General features: G+C 40.8%; 1 protein-coding gene across 5 annotated transcripts in view; it reads right to left on the reverse strand.

Annotated features, from left to right (window-relative positions):
• The window catches only part of LOC122561126 (transcription elongation regulator 1-like protein), a 741,295-nt gene that overhangs the window by 102,186 nt on the left and 622,924 nt on the right, over positions 1–16,185 (reverse strand). For 4 of the 5 annotated variants that reach the window (XM_043712591.1, XM_043712593.1, XM_043712592.1 and 1 more), the window contains exons 12-13: positions 15,078–15,167; positions 6,066–6,184 (exon numbers count right to left, since the gene is read on the reverse strand). In XM_043712591.1, the coding sequence (XP_043568526.1) occupies positions 6,066–6,184; positions 15,078–15,167 (209 nt within the window). The remainder of the gene's footprint in view (positions 1–6,065; positions 6,185–15,077; positions 15,168–16,185) is intronic. The other variant, XM_043712594.1, reaches the window with a different exon arrangement.

A 16,185-nucleotide genomic window follows, 5' to 3' on the forward strand; every position in this document is an offset into this window, starting at 1 on the left:
GAACTTAACTCATGCATACTATCACACATAAGAGGAAACATGATGACACATTCTAATTAGGTTCTATATGCTGAAGTCTTTGAAATAAGCCAAATAAAAAATATCTAAATCACAGGAAGCAGCAATTCGATCATCAACCAGTTTCATAAACTAAGTCTCCGTCATGAATACTGTATTTGTCAGCTCAGGTCTCTGAAAGCTAAATCTGCTGTGTAGCTTTGCATTAGATTTCCTGAGAATGTAATACAGAGGCAAACGATTGATTTATTGATTTTGCTTTACAAATATGATGTATACTCGCATTATAATGATATGCAGAATGTCATTAATGCAAGCATAATGTCTTGAAATGCTTTGATTACAGCTGTGTAATCTATTAAGAATTAATTTCTGATAATCCTGCAGTGATTAATTACATAATTTTAAATTTGCAGTGAGGATATCAACATATATCAAGAGGGTATTATATGGCCTACGGCACAACTATGGAAAATGTTCCATCTGTATACACCTCCTTTCTATATGTCTTTTATTCCTATTGTTTCTGTAATATCTGTCACACATTCATAACAACTTTGCATACCATAAATTCTGATATCTATATTTATAATAACAGCTGCCCTGGCAAACATGCTATACAGTAAGTACTCTGTCCTTCCTGACATCATAGCTCCTCATTATGTTTCTTAAGCTCCTCAGCTAAAATGGGACTGAAATACACCATCATGCTCAGATTCAATGATCTCTTGGTCTTTGATCCAAATCTATGAAGGGTACATTTATCCATGACCAAGTGTATGTAATGGCATGGAAGATCAATTGTTTTAAATGAAACATTTGGATTCATAACGAGCTTTTATAGTTCCAAAGATGATCAACCTGGTATCTTCCCAGCAGCTTTACGAACAAAAAGAGGAGTAAATAGTTCTGCATTTGGGACCTGCTGCAATAAAGCATTAGTATTTGGCATCACTAAGGATATTCAGGATGATGGTGTGTTCTAACTCTCACCAATCTCTTCCTGCTGTAATGGCATCATAAGAAACTCAGATGGCGCCATGGTGGGTCTTTTGCCCTCCACCTCAACTCCAGAATTTACTTTCTCATGTTAACCTTTTAGGTTCCATGGTACTGACACTTGGTCAGCCACAGCAGGAGGTGGAGAGGGAGAGAGAGAGTTGCATCAGATTTCTAAGGAAGATGTACTGCCACTTGGTTTAACACATGCTGCCACTGAGGCTAGTCTAGAGCCAGCATATACACCTGGTAAATCACCAGGATTGATTAGGCTGCAGCCAGACCAGCAGAAAGGACAGCACACCAGAAACCAAGAGCAGACATGTGTACTGCTGCAAGTGACTCAGAAGAGGACTGAAGCAGGGAAGAAAGCTGATGAAGATGCTCAGCAAGATTCTTGGAGCATTAGCTGGCATGGGAACCAGCACCTTGTCATGAAAATAAAACAAAGAATGGCAGATGCTAAGGATTTGAAACATAGAGAAATCACTGAACTCAAAACATAAACTCTGTTGTCTCCCCACAGATGCTGCCAGACATGCTGAGTTCCTCCAGCAATTTCTGCTCTTGTCTCAACCTCTTGACATTGCCAAGAAACATGGAGGATTCTAGATGCAATAAGGAAAGGAGACAATTCAAATCTTGGACTCCTCTGTGGAGGTGATAGCTAACTCCTTGATACCATATGAGGTCCTCCTGTGATACAGCACAAAGTCGTAGGCCAATATTTAAGTGTGAAAAGGAGCTCAGGAGATCTATGCTTGCTGTCATGATTAGATTAGATTAGATTACTTACAGTGTGGAAACAGGCCCTTCGGCCCAACAAGTCCACGCCGACCCGCTGAAACGTAACCCACCCATACCCCTACATTTACCCCTTACCTAACACTACGGGCAATTTAGCATGGCCAATTCACCTGACCTGCACATCTTTGTGACTGTGGGAGGAAACCGGAGCACCCGGAGGAAACCCACGCAGACACGGGGAGAACGTGCAAACTCCACACAGTCAGTCGCCTGAGGCGGGAATTGAACCCGGGTCTCTGACGCTGCGAGGCAGCAGTGCTAACCACTGTACCACCGTGCCGCCCACACGCCGCACCGTGCCGCTGCTGGTTCAGGTAACTGTCATCATGTCTGCATCGTTCATGTGTAAAGGCTATGGTCTTTGTTCCCAAGCAGCCACACACAGGTTGTTCTTGAAGTTGCAAGCATGATGCAGTGGCTGACATACCTTAACATGAGGACAATGTGCCTTCTGCCAGGATAGCAGGTATTCATCATACGCTCCACTGTGCATACGCTCCATTGTCAGAAATGAGAAGGGGAGGTATGGAGAGTGCTACATGATCACATCTGCACAAATGATGGCAGTTCTGCATCATAGGGATCCAGGAGGTTTGCCAAAACCACACATACATTCTCATTCTACCTCTTCCCGTTGTGGGGAAAAATGATAGGTTCACTTCCCCTGGTGTAGCTGACCTTTAATACCCAGTGAATGGAGAGATGGATGGTGTACTGGGAGATGTTGGACATGTTGATCATGCCCATCTGATAAGATCCAAATGCATAGAAGTTTAATATCACTGTGGTCTCTATGGCTACTAGCCCTGTGCAAGGTTGCAACTAATGTTTAGGGTGATGGCATGGTTCTGTGACTAACTGGACTTGTGTCACCTCAGTTTCTCTTGGATTAGATAGAAATATGTGTGCTCTTAAAAACCATTGGCCAATATGTGTAGAGGCCTTAACATCCTCCCACTCGATGAACATACCCTTCTCTGCAGCCTCCTCTCTAATTCTCAATCCTATTGAGACCCACAGAAACTGCTGTGCCAGAGTTGGCTAAATGAATCCTCTAGCCTGAATGAATGCAAGCAGCCGCTCACAAGAAAGGCTCTAATAGCAAGTCACTGGCAACTCTTCCAAAACCTTTGCCAGAGCAGAACTAAGTTAAAAGCAGATCACTTGCAAGTTGATGACAAACCTTTAAAAAACATGAGTCAGGAATCAATCATGCTACTGAATGCCTGTTCGGGTCTGAGTGATTAACACAAGCATTCAGTGTGCACTCTGACAATGCTGCCCCTTTAACAAGGTTATTTTGACCTTGGGCTTTTTATAAGAGAGCTTGTAAAGGCAGATGTGCCGAAATGTCTGGGCAAGAGCCTAGTTTAACAATGGCAGGGTAGTGGTCAGTTCTCCCAGTTCAGGTTTTTTCAAGTTTCTTTTAGTTGCAACACTGTCCAGAGAAAGGTTCCAAGCTTCGGCAGATGATTCTTGATTGGCTTCTCTCTCTGCAATCGCTCCTGCCTCTTTGAACCTGTCTACCTTTTGCCAAGAGGTGTGTTTATGGTATGTTGCGGGGATTGGACCAGCTCCTTAGTTAAGTTGCTATATCGAGTCAGTTGGGTTTTCAAATAGTTAAGTTATTCTAAATTATGTTTTCGTTTGCTTGTGTTTCAACTGTAGTGTTTAAATAAACTCCGTTTTGCTTAATGCTGAGTGGTTTGACCAGTTGCATTACACCTGAGATATCCATTTCACTTCTGCCTTTAAAATAAGAAAAGTTAGGGTCTGGGCTACCTTCTCAACATATTTTGATGGGGCCTGGCCTGGTCCATAGCAACACACAGAGATCAATTTTCTGACATGTGAATGAAATCAGCTGGAATAGCCAGGTCTCACAATGGGACCTCTCCTTCAGCTTCCAGTGCATGTGCAGTATATACATATGAGCTCTTATCAGAGCATGTGGAGTCACACTGGAAGTGGTTGAAGCCTTCTGTTTCAGGTTTCTGTCATAACACCACCAGCAGCACTAGTGCAATTTCCCAAGCTAAGATTTCAAAAACTTTAAATATGGTTTGGATTTTTAAAAATAGAATTTAGTGTAGGATTAGTAGTAAAACTAGCATTTCTTAATTTAGTTACAATCACACAAAGTATATTCTTTGATTAATCTAATATTTGATTCTTCTGCTTAATAGCAGCCAGATTTCAGGAGAAAGTGATGACTGCAGATCAGAGTCGAGAATGTAGTGCTGGAAAAGCACAGCAGGTCAGGCAGCGTCTGAGGAGCAGGAGAATCAATGTTTTGGGCATAAGCCCTTCATCAGGAATGGTTCCTAATGAAGGGCTTATACCCGAAACGTCCTTTCTCTTGCTCCTCAGATGCTGCCTGATCTGCTGTGTTTTTCCAGCACCACACTCTCAACTCTGCAGCCAGATCTTGGCAAGATAACACCATGTGATTTACCTCAGCCGATATTGACAAAGAAATGCACGATGGGATTGTGAAGAGTGAAGTTAATAATGTTTTAGGGGTTTCGGCTACGAGGCCAGTCAAATAAATTATCTCTCATATCCGAACCATGAAAATTGAGATTTGCTTCTCAAGAGTGGCAGATGTAGCTGGCAAGTGAATCATGTCTGGGTTGAAACGGAAGTAGGACAGTTCAAGAAAAACACGGTATTACTGGAAGTTAAATAATTTATGATGTCTAATCTACTCATCCATTTTTGTTTTTGCATTTTTTTCTTCAATTATCCCAAATTTCATATTGTAGTTTGTTCTGTCAACTTGAACTTTTTCTGCAAGTTCAACAAGTTCAGGAGTGGTATCCCCTCCCACTTCTGTGATATTTGTGACATGGTTCACTGGGATCTATAATCTAATTGTTGAACACAAAGATGAATTTCAATTTATTGGAAACGGAGGCTTGCCAACGCAAACATACTTTTGCAGACATCACAAGTACACAGTACTAGGAACTAGCATGACTTGAAGCATCCATCTAATCTGATTAACACCAAGAGAACTGCGGATACTGTATAAATCAGAAACAAAAACAGAAATTGCTGGAAAAGCTCAGCAGGTCTGGCAGCATCTGTGAAGAGAAATCAAGAGTTAAAATTTCGAGGAAGGATCACCGGACCTGAAACATTAACTCTTGATTTATCTTCACAGATGCTGCCAGACCTGCTGAGCTTTTCCAGCAATTTCTGTTTGTGTGCCTAATCTTATAGTTTGTAATGGAAGTCCTCAAGATGGAGTTCATGTACTCTCTAGCTATTATGTGAGAAATGCAGGTGAGCACAGTGAATTCAGCAGGTGCTTACTTGCCACCTACCCACCCACTCTTAACTCCTGCACAATTGTACTAACGGCTGGTGCAATGACCTGTCCATCAGTGTGCCAATTTAGACCCTTAAGTAGGTAATTAATGCCAACCATAGGACGTCATCCTGCCTCTGCTTCAACTTCTGTGTGTGGGCTGGGACAGGGATTACTCCTTAATGAGCCCAGTGAGTCCATCAAAGTTCATACCAAACAAAAACAACATACATGAGATTTGGAATTTAACAATGTAACATGCTGATGAGAGTATTCTGGTGGTGTAGTATATTGTATTTTCATTGAGAACCCATTGTTAATCCAGTTTACATTGATGAGAGGCTCCCACTGCTGTAAAGCATGCCAGCTCATTAGTTTGTGGTTTTGTACTTTGAGAATTCAACAGACTTTTCTGATCTATTGTGCCAAGGTTGATCCTCTCCTCTGAGGGTTGTTCTGTGTTGCTTCCAAATTCTGGGTTCATTCACCATCTGAATGGTTTTCTCGAGGTGAGAGACTTTTTTGACCACAGTAAATCTGACAAAGACTCATCAGCAATTCCTAAAATAATTTTGTCTCTTATGAATTCTGACTTAAAGTCATCACACTTTACTCCTCTGCTGAGATCATTAAGAAAGAACAAATAAGGATACCCCTGGATGCTGACCTCTTCTATTAAATCTCGCTCTTTCACAAATGTTATTAGTTTTGAGGTTGAAGTAATTATCAAAGGCTTTGATTACCTTTAATCATCAATACAATATTCAATTACATTTCAAACTATATGTTGGATTATCTTCCTGAAAGCAAGATGTTAGTTCACTGAGGAAAGCAAGATAGCTATTTTCCTGGTGGAAGAGATAATTCATAGTTAAATTAAGAAATTTAAATTACCATGTTCTGTATATGGCATTTAGAAATATCGTACCTGGGAGTGAGTTTGGATTCTTCTAGAAGTTTTCTAAATTCTTCTTTGGCCTGAAGAAGTTTGTTCTTTTTCTCTTTATATTCTTCTTTTATTCTTGCTTTGATAAACTGTTCAAAAATCTTTAGTTTAAAAGGAATGTAACATGAGTTGTAAGCTAAAGGCCAGACACAGTGTTTTCTAATTCAATACATGTCAGAAACGTTAATTTGATAATTTATGATGTTACTAAAATAATCAATAATTAAATGAGTATTAATTATAGAAAGCAATTTTAATTGAAGCATTATTTTTATGAACTACAAAGATATTTTCATTGCTCTTGTAGTTGCTCGCAGCATACATATGTCATTTCTGACTGAATCATATATATTGTAACTTTATTTGATATTAACTTTCTCCCTGATTTTTAACCTGCCAAAATACACCAGCTTCTGATTTAATTCATATGAAATACATTTATTGGATATCTACATAAAAGTCCTCAATGTGCATACGAATGACCCCCCTGTAATGAAAGCAAAGGAGTAGCATAGAAAAAGTATGTCATTTTAAACAAATGTATTATCAGGAAACAATTACCAGATTATGGAAACTAAATCACTCTTGACATTGACCACATAATTAATGGTTATTTTGTTTACAATGTGGCTTGGTATCCATTGATGGCATTGATTTTGTAATCCAATATACCCTACAGTGCGCTATATGCACTCTGTTTAACTTACTTTATTCAGACTTAGCCTGTCAATAGGTGAATGGCTGAGAAGAGGAGACTCCATGATAGACTTTGAAAGGATTAATGGACTGCATGGCTCTTCCTTACTCACTGATTTCTTATGGTCTTATTGTTATAATAAAATTCAGAATGACAATTAAAATCAAAACATGATCAAGATGTAACAGCCAAAGAATAATACACTAGTATAGTCCAGTTTTTATATAGATTATAGAACATTCTAAAAAAAATGGTCAATTTAGATTGTCATGAGGAGCACATTGTTCTAATAGGCTCACTCCTATGTTGCATTGAGATTTTTTGGAGGAATTCTCACCGTGAGATTTTCTCTACATGTCTTAGCAAACTCACCAGATTAACTATCTACCCTGCCCCTATAGTGTCCCTCTCATCTTATTCTATCCTTATCCTACCCATGTACTGTAGCTGGAACAATTCACATGGCTGGGATATCTCAGAACTGACTTGCATTCTTTGCAGTAATGTCATCTTTTTGTGCACCTGGACACGCACTGTCAGTGTGGAGCTAACTGCACAGCTCCTGACATTTACCCCAGACATAGCATAAAAGGGAAATCTGGCATGTTGCTTTGCCAGGAGGGACTGGTAGGTCACATTGAATGAGACTCAATCTTCCTTTCTGCACCACCTACTCACTCACTCAGGATATCTCCCCACCTGTACCAAAAAAGGCAAGTCAGGGATCAAGCATCCAGGTAAGTTCAGGGTGTGAAAAGATGTCATCAAGGTAACTGTGAGAGTTATTGAGTTGATTGTGGATAACCCAGCTGCAGAAATAGAAACAGTAAAAGGGAAAAGTCAGAAATGGACCAGTTGAAGGTGAGAGAGGGATGGAAATTGGAAGCCAAACTGACAAACTCTTCCATTCGGGATGAGAACAGGAAGCAGCACCGATGACATCATTGGTCTATCAGAGAAACAGTTGTGGGTTGGGGCCCTGAGTAGGACTGGAACAAGGAATGTTCAATACACCCCACAAAGAGACAGGTGTAACTGGGATCCATGAAGGCACTCATAGCCATATCCTTGATGGGTCATGGAGCATGCCTTAAGATTTGGTCCTTAGTGTTCCTAGTTGCCCTCACGAATGTGATGGTGAGCTGCCTTCTTGAATTGTTGCAGATTTGATGTTGGTAGACCCACAATACTATATGGAAGGGAATTCAGGACTTTGACCCAGTGACACTGAAGGAATGGTGATATACGTTCATGATGGGGAGGTTCCCATGTTGGACTGGCATGGACAAAGTTAAAAATCACGCAACACCAGGTTATAGTCCAACCAGGTTTATTTGGAAGCACTAGCTTTTCAAGCACTGTTCCTCTGTCAGGTAGCTAGTGGGGCAGGATATTGACAAAAAAGCAGCGCTCCGGAAGCTAGTACTTCCAAATAGACCTGTTGGACTATAACCTGCTGATATATTTCCAAGCCAGAATAGTGTGCAGCTTGGATGGGAACTTGATGGTACTGGTGTTCTCATATATTTGCTGCCTGTGTCCTTCTAAATACTAGTGGTGATGGATTTGTGCTATCTGAGGAGTTTGGTGATGTTCTGCACTGCATCTTGAGGATAATATCTACTGCTGCTACTGAGCGTCGGAGGGGAAGGGAGTGGCTATTTCAAGATGCTGTGCCAATCGACTGAGCTGCTGTATCCTGGATAGTGTCAACTGGGAGCAGCACCCATCCAGGCATGTGGGGAGTATTCCATCACATTCCTGACTTGTGCCTTGTAGATGATGGACAGGCATTGGGGAGATAGGAGGTGAGTTACTTGCTGCAGAACTCCTAAACTCTGTTATTTTATTATTGCCAGAAGAACTTATCAATACTTATTGATATATCTAACCAACTGTTCAAAGATGTTATTACACATCTCTAGGGCAGATGGCAGTGAACTGGGCTTCCTGACTCAGAGGCAGGGACACGACCACTGCAACCAAAGAGTACTTGTACATTTAGGAGAAAGTGAGGACTGCAGATGCTGGAGATCAAAGTCAAAAAGTGTGGCGCTAGAAAAGCACAGCAGGTCAGGCAGCATCTGAGAAGCAGGAAACATCAACTCTCCTGCTCCTCAGATGCTGTCTGACCTGCTGTGCTTTTCCAGCACCACACTTTGACTACTTGTACACTGAGCTCAGTTCAGTTTCTGGTCACTGGTCACCCCAGAATATTGACAGCAGGGAATTCAGTAATGATCATGCCACTAAATTTCAAAGGTGATAGTTAAATTCTGTCTTGTTAGAGATGGTCAGTGCCTGGCACTTGTATGACATGAAGTTTAACTGGCACTTGACTGCCCAAACCTGGATATCTTCCGGATCATATTCCATCAGCCCAGTCAGTAGTGGTGCTATCATGCTCCTCTTGAAGTCTCCCACTCACAGTCCGTTCTGCACGCATGCTACCCTCAGTGCTTCCTCAGTGTGCTGTACAACATGGAGGAGGGCTGAGTCACCAGCTGAGGGGATGCAATACATGATCATCAGTAGAATGTTTTCTTGCCCATGTTTGACCTGCTGCCTTGAGTCGTCATGGGGTCCAGAGTCAATGTTGAAGACATCTAGCACAGTTCCCTCCTAAATGTGTACCACTGTATTGCCACCTCTCCTTGGTCTAGAGTGTGGTGCTGGAAAAGCACAGCAGGTCAGGCAGCATCCGAGGACCAGGAGAATCGACATTTCAGGCATAAGGAATGAAAGACTTATGCCTGAAACTTCAATTTTCTTGCTCCTCGGATGCTGCTTGACCTTCTGTGCTTTTCCAGCACCACACTCTCGATTCTGATCTCCAGTAACTGCTGTCATCAATTTCTCTAACTCTCCTTGGTCCATCCTGCTGATGGGACTAGACATAGCCAGGGATGGTGGTGATGGTAGTGTCTGGAACATTGTCTGAAAGACGACTTGAGTATGACTATGTCAGGCTGTTACTTGACCAGTCTGTGAGACATCTCCTAATGTTGGAATTAGACCCCAGATGTTAGTAAGGAGGATTTTGCAGGGTTACCAGGGCTTTGTTTGCTGCTGTTGTTTCTGTTGCCTTAGTCAGTTATGGCCAGGTGGTCCATTAGATTTTATTCTTTTTTTACTTTCTCGACATATGATACAATTGAATGGTTTTCTGGGTCGTTTCAGATAACAGTCAAGAGTCAATGCATTTCTGTGGATATGGAATCATATTTAGGCCAGACCACGGAGCGAGGCAGTTTCCATCCATAACTGCTACTTGCAACATGGTGTTTTTAATGGCAATCAACGATGGTTTCATGGTCATCATTAAAATTTTAATTCCAGTCACTTTATTCAAAATCTGCCATCTGATTTCAGACCCAGGTTTTCAGAATGGATGGATCTTTGGATCAGTAAAACAGAAATTGCTGGGAAAAATGAAGATTTTCAAGAAGGGTCACTACATATGAAATGTTAAATCTGTTATAGAATCATAGAGTCATAGAGATGTATAGCATGTAAACAGACCCTTCGGTCCAACCCATCTATGCTGACCAGATACCCCAACCCAATCTAGTCCCACCTGCCAGCGCCCAGCCCATATCCCTCCAAACCCTTCCTATTCATATACCCATCCAAATGCCTCTTAAATGTTGTGATTGTACCAGCCTCCACTACTTCCTCTGGCAGCTCATTCCATACATGTACCACCCTCTGCGCGAAAAAGTTGCTCCTTAAGTCTCTTTTATATCTTTCCCCTCTCACCCTAAACCTATGCTCTCTAGTTCTGGACTCTCCGACCCCAGGGAAATGACTTTGCCTATTTACCCTATCCATGCCCCTCATAATTTTGTAAACCTCGATAAGGTCACCCCTCAGCCTCCGACGCTCCAGGGAAAACAGCCCCAGCCTGTTCAACCTCTCCCTATAGCTCAAATCCTCCAACCCTGGCAACATCCTTGTAAATCTTTTCTGAACCATTTCAAGTTTCACAACATCTTTCTGATAGGAAAGAGACCAGAATTGCATTAATTTCCCAACAGTGGCCTAACCAATGTCCTGTACAGCCGCAGCATGACCTCCCAACTCCTGTACTCAATACTCTGACCAATAAAGGAAAGCATACCAAACGCCTTCTTCACTATCCTATCTACCTGTGACTCCACTTTCAAGGAGCTGTGAACCTGCACTCCAAGGTCTCTTTGTTCAGCAACATTCCCTAGGACCTTACCATTAAGTGTATATGTCCTGCTAAGATTTACTTTCCCAAAATGCAGCCCCTCGCACTTATCTGAATCAAACTCCATCTGCCACTTCTCAGCCTATTTGCCCATCTGGTCAAGATCCTATTGTAATCTGAGGTAACCCTCTTCGCTGTCCACTACACCTCCAATTTTGGTGTCACCTGCAAACTTACTAACTGTACCTCTTATACTCGCATCCAAATCATTTATGTAAATGACAAAAAGTAGAGGGCCCAGCACCGATCCTTGTGGCACTCCACTGGTCACAGGCCTCCAGTCTGAAAAACAACCCTCCACCACCACCCTCTGTCTTCTACCTTTGAACCAGTTCTTTATCCAAATGGCTAGTTCCACCTGTATTCCATGAGATCTAACCTTAGCAATTTCTGTTTTGTTTCTGATTTCCAGCATATGCAGTTTTTTCTTTCCCCGTCTGGATTGCCAGTCCAGCGACAATACCGCGAGGTCATTGATTGGCCTGCTCCTTTTGATTTGTAGGTTATATTAAGCACATGACCGCAGGATTCTGTTCACACATAGGACAGAGCAGGAGAGGGCTCTTGTGGTTCCGTGGTCAATGAAAACATTGGTGTGCATTGTAGAAAATAAGTCAGATCCAATCTAAAGGGTATTTACAAACCAGATGGGTTTTTTACAACCATGCTTTCATGATCATTCTTAGACTTTTAATTCCAGACTTTTAAAAATTATGTTCAAACTCCACCATTTGCCTCTGAGCCAGGAAGCCTGGGTTCAAGTGCAGAGGTGTGTAATAACATTTCTGAACAGGCTGATTGGAAAATATCTACAGGCCAGACCAAGAGAAGGTAACAGATATCCTTCCCTTAAGGACAGCAGTGAACTGGATTGGTAATTGCAATAATCCAGTTATTTTAGGGTCAGCATAAATGATATGAGATCTTTATTCAGTCTTTTAGATTAACTACTTAAATTCCTCACTTGGAATGTTGTAATTCAAACTCAAGTCTCCGTATTATTCATCCAGCTACCTGAATTATGTTTTCTGGTGCTGTCTTCCCTCACATATGAAAAAGAGCTGAGATCCTAATAGTGATCTTCCGCAACATTTGAGCAGTCTGAAAAATGATATTTTAAATCTTGCATTGACCTAACCTAGCTCACGGTAACAACACCCTCACTACTGTGATGTACTGCACTTTTTGTGCAAAGCTACAATAATTCTTGCCATAATCCAGGTCGTTCAGGTCCCTATAAGCACAATTTGTTCAATGAAATTATTTAAAGTTTAACAATATTTGGAACCAGGTAACTCGGGACAGCCATAGTCCTCCTGATTTGGGAATTCAAAGGTTGCAATAAACAAATATAAATAAAATATGAAGAAGATGGCAATTGGGAAGGCCAAGTAGGATCTGGAGGGATTCTAATAAACATCCAACAAGGTAAAGGTTCATCATTAATTAAAATAAAACAATCCATGTAATATCATCAGTCGAGAAGAACTGAGTTTTAAACGGATAGACCCTGATTTTGCATGGCAAACAATAACAAAGCAACAGTGTTCTGCTTTACTGTGGAACCAATCGTACAGCAACATTTTGGTGAGCACACACAGACTTAAATGTGCAAATTCACAAGTTGTTGTCCATGTTCTCCTGCTCCTCCACAGGCTCCTACAACAGTACTACCTCAATGATAGACTGAAGATTCATGAAAGATTGCATCACTTACCTGCAGGTTTTCCATTAAAGAATATTAGGGTTGATTCATTCAGATTTGAGTGAATTTTTAATGTCACAGTAAGTCATAATTATTGCCTATTAACCTTTCTCTCTCCATGAAAGCTTACTTTTTACAAACGTGAAGTCACCCCTCTTCAGAATTATTTAGTATTGGAGGTGCTACAAAACATAAAAAATGTAAATATTTTGTTCTTATTTCACCGAAGTGGTGGCAGGCTTGGAGAAGGAGGTGATGGAGATAGGTTACATCATGACGGGCAAGGCACGATGGAAGCAATGGAGAATGAGTCGAACAAATGCTGTAGTTATCATTCTTTTGACCCTGTGTGAGCTGTGTGGGTCTTGAAAATCACTGGAAACTCATCATTAGGGGGAGCAACACGTTTGGTTGATAGAGCATCTGTTTCACTTCAACTATGCCTCTCCAGCAGTGGATATGCAGAAACAAGGGCTTCTGTTCTGCTGAATCTGTGAGAGGGTTACAGCCATCAGCAGCACTTTATCCAGCACACCCTCCACAAGTGAAGATATCCTTGCACAGTGAGCACTCTCATATCATGTATGTAGAATAGGAAGCAACAGCTTGTGACCAGGACCAGGTAGTGGAGATTGTGAAAGATGTGGCCACTCCCTCTTGGAGGATGAGGATTGGCCTCACTGTGCTCAGCTCTGTGCAGGTAGTGAGCTTCAGTTAACAACAGCAAAGTGGTAGATCTTAAAATGAAAGCCTGAAATGTGACAGCATCTGCCTGAGTTTCCAAAAGACCATTTGCTCTGGTTGTGATTGGTTTGCCACCCTGTCTGTGGCACATGATCTTAACAAGGTAAGGTATCAGGAGTTAAGTGTCTTTACAGCACTGTTTGAGAGTGCTTTCTCTCAGGCCAACAAGCTACCCAATCTGCTCTCCTCGGGGATTAAAGAGGACCAGCCTCCCCATCTTCATGGCTCTCTGATCCTTCCGACCCATAATCTGCTTGCACACCTCTATGATCAGACCAACACTATTACCAGAGCCCTCACTATCATCTGCTACACTCCATTCCCCACCTTCCAAAACAGCACATTCTGACCCCCAACCACTAACTCACTCTTTCTCCTCCCCATGGTCTTGCTCATGTCCCCTCTTGGTCTGCCGTCCCCCACCAAATCCCTGACAGTAATCTCCTCTACTCTAGGTAATGGGGCTGCCTGTCAGCCCGAAGCCCTTCAGAAGCGATTTTCCTGATGATCTCTTCTAACCTATAACTTCCAGGTTTTGTTCCCTACCCTAACATCTCTCCCAGCCCGCCCTGTACTATTATTCCAAGGTAACATTGGAGTTTACATGTTTAGATAAAGATTCTTCAGTCAGATTGATTGAATAGGCACATAGTTGCGTGCAGTGCTCTTGCTGTTACTGCAAACTGAGGACAAGTCTTAGCTCAAAGACTTGCAAAAAGCTTGAGGGCAGTTGCCAGTTTGACAAACAATGAGAGATGCTCCTTTGTCACCGTCCACAACATTTGTGCCATATATTTCTTCAGAAATTAACCTGAGTAAAATGATGATTGTAATCTTTTGTCTCTCTCTCTGGATCCGTTATCGCAAGATATTTCTGTAACATGTATTTCAGAGCGAAACTCTCCAAGAGTTGCATTCTTTTCCAATCTGTAGATTGGAACTGCTCGAGTCAACACAAACCTAACTATGGTTATCATTAACTCCCCATAAGTAGGCACAATTTAAATAGAATAAGTCTAAAACTCTTTCCGGTTTAAAATGGAAAATTCTAGTGCCATGTTGCAATCTATCTATTAAGTCAACCTGGTCAAAATAGGCATAACTCACCTATGCACTGCTACTAAGTTTAAGTGATATATAACTTGGCTACTCAGTTATGTTCTTCTAAGTGACAATCAAGTGCTTGAACTAATGTGTCATTTTACCATAAATAATTTATAAAACTTCTTGAATACCTCAAATACAATTTTATACTTATTTGGTTAAACATTATAAGTTTAAAACAAGACAACCACTCTGAAACAACTGCCTGTTGTTTCAAAATAACTAATTATTAAAAGAAACAAATTAATGACAGTGCTTTAAGGAATTGATGTCAGTACAAGGTTTAATTTACAATTGCTCAACTACTGTTGTAACGTAAGCTTCATCCATTTGCATCTTCCTCTTTATGAGAATATTTGTAAAAAACAGGTACCTTCTTAGATCACTTTTGGTTGTTTTGTTTGCTTCATAGAACATCTGCCCATTTATAAAATATTTACTTCCTCATTAAAGATTTATCTCACTTGTTTAAACATATTTCTGGGCATTTAATGCTGATAAAAAAAATACCTGTTTACGTTCCTCAGGGTTTAAAAGGAGATAACGAGGGTCAAACACTATTTTATGCAGCTCCTTTTCCCAAGTAGAAAATGCAGAGACCTGAAAAAAAAATTAAACAGGTTTATCTTTTATCTGGCAGAGTGCTTCCGAATGACATCACAATTCTGCAGTATTTGTAACTCATTCACCAGAATTTGGCAACACTGTTACAGAAAAGGGCAGTGCATTCCATTCAGAAGGAACGCAACAAACAGGATACATTAAGAAAAGTTCCTTTGTACTGTGAGGCATTAATGGATTATTCATAGGTATAGGACTAACGCAAAGGTAGCAATTATCTTCCAATCTAACCACAACCATTCCAAGGATGATGCAACATCAGCATGAGAGCAAAGTAAAAGCAATTAACTCCAGTACAAATCTGAGATACATCACTGCCTTGAACTGCAGTTCAGCTACCGTTACTATTTGTAATAACTCAAAGACATGCTTTTATTACACTTGTGAGAGTTTATTTCTGGTAAATAGGTAAAAAGAACAGTAAGTTCCCATTATAAAATTGTGAATATTACTGTAAAAAGACACATTTTGTTGAAGCTTTTCATCTTAACTCATCAGGACAGATCACAATAAATACTATGCTATATGAGAAGCGAGTGCTGTTCGATTGGAAATGGACTCTGACTGGTTGAAACACTAGTATGGAGAATATATCAGTTAGATGATGAATGACAGTGAACTGCCATTCCTTGTTCAAATTTCAAACCAGGCAGGTTGACTGATTGGTCAATGCATTGTTGTTGAAATTAATTAGAGAATTGCTGTTGAGTTGACGTACGTGGAATTTGAGTTCATCTTCTTTTTGTCTACAAATAACAGGGCTCTGTGTATTAATATATGCATTTTCAAGTATTTGCAAGCATGCTATTCTGTGAACCTGACTGACATGCTATATTGTTAGTCAGCTTAATTCTTAGCAAATTCAGGATTATTCAGCAAACATTGTCTAATTGCAGAATCACATGTGATATGAATATTGGTTTTCCTTTACATTGATATTTCCTGGAAATATTTTTATTCAGCAATACTGAGATTTTATGATTGGATTAGCATTTTA

Source organism: Chiloscyllium plagiosum, chromosome 22 (assembly GCF_004010195.1).
Source record: "Chiloscyllium plagiosum isolate BGI_BamShark_2017 chromosome 22, ASM401019v2, whole genome shotgun sequence".
NCBI lineage: Eukaryota > Metazoa > Chordata > Chondrichthyes > Orectolobiformes > Hemiscylliidae > Chiloscyllium > Chiloscyllium plagiosum.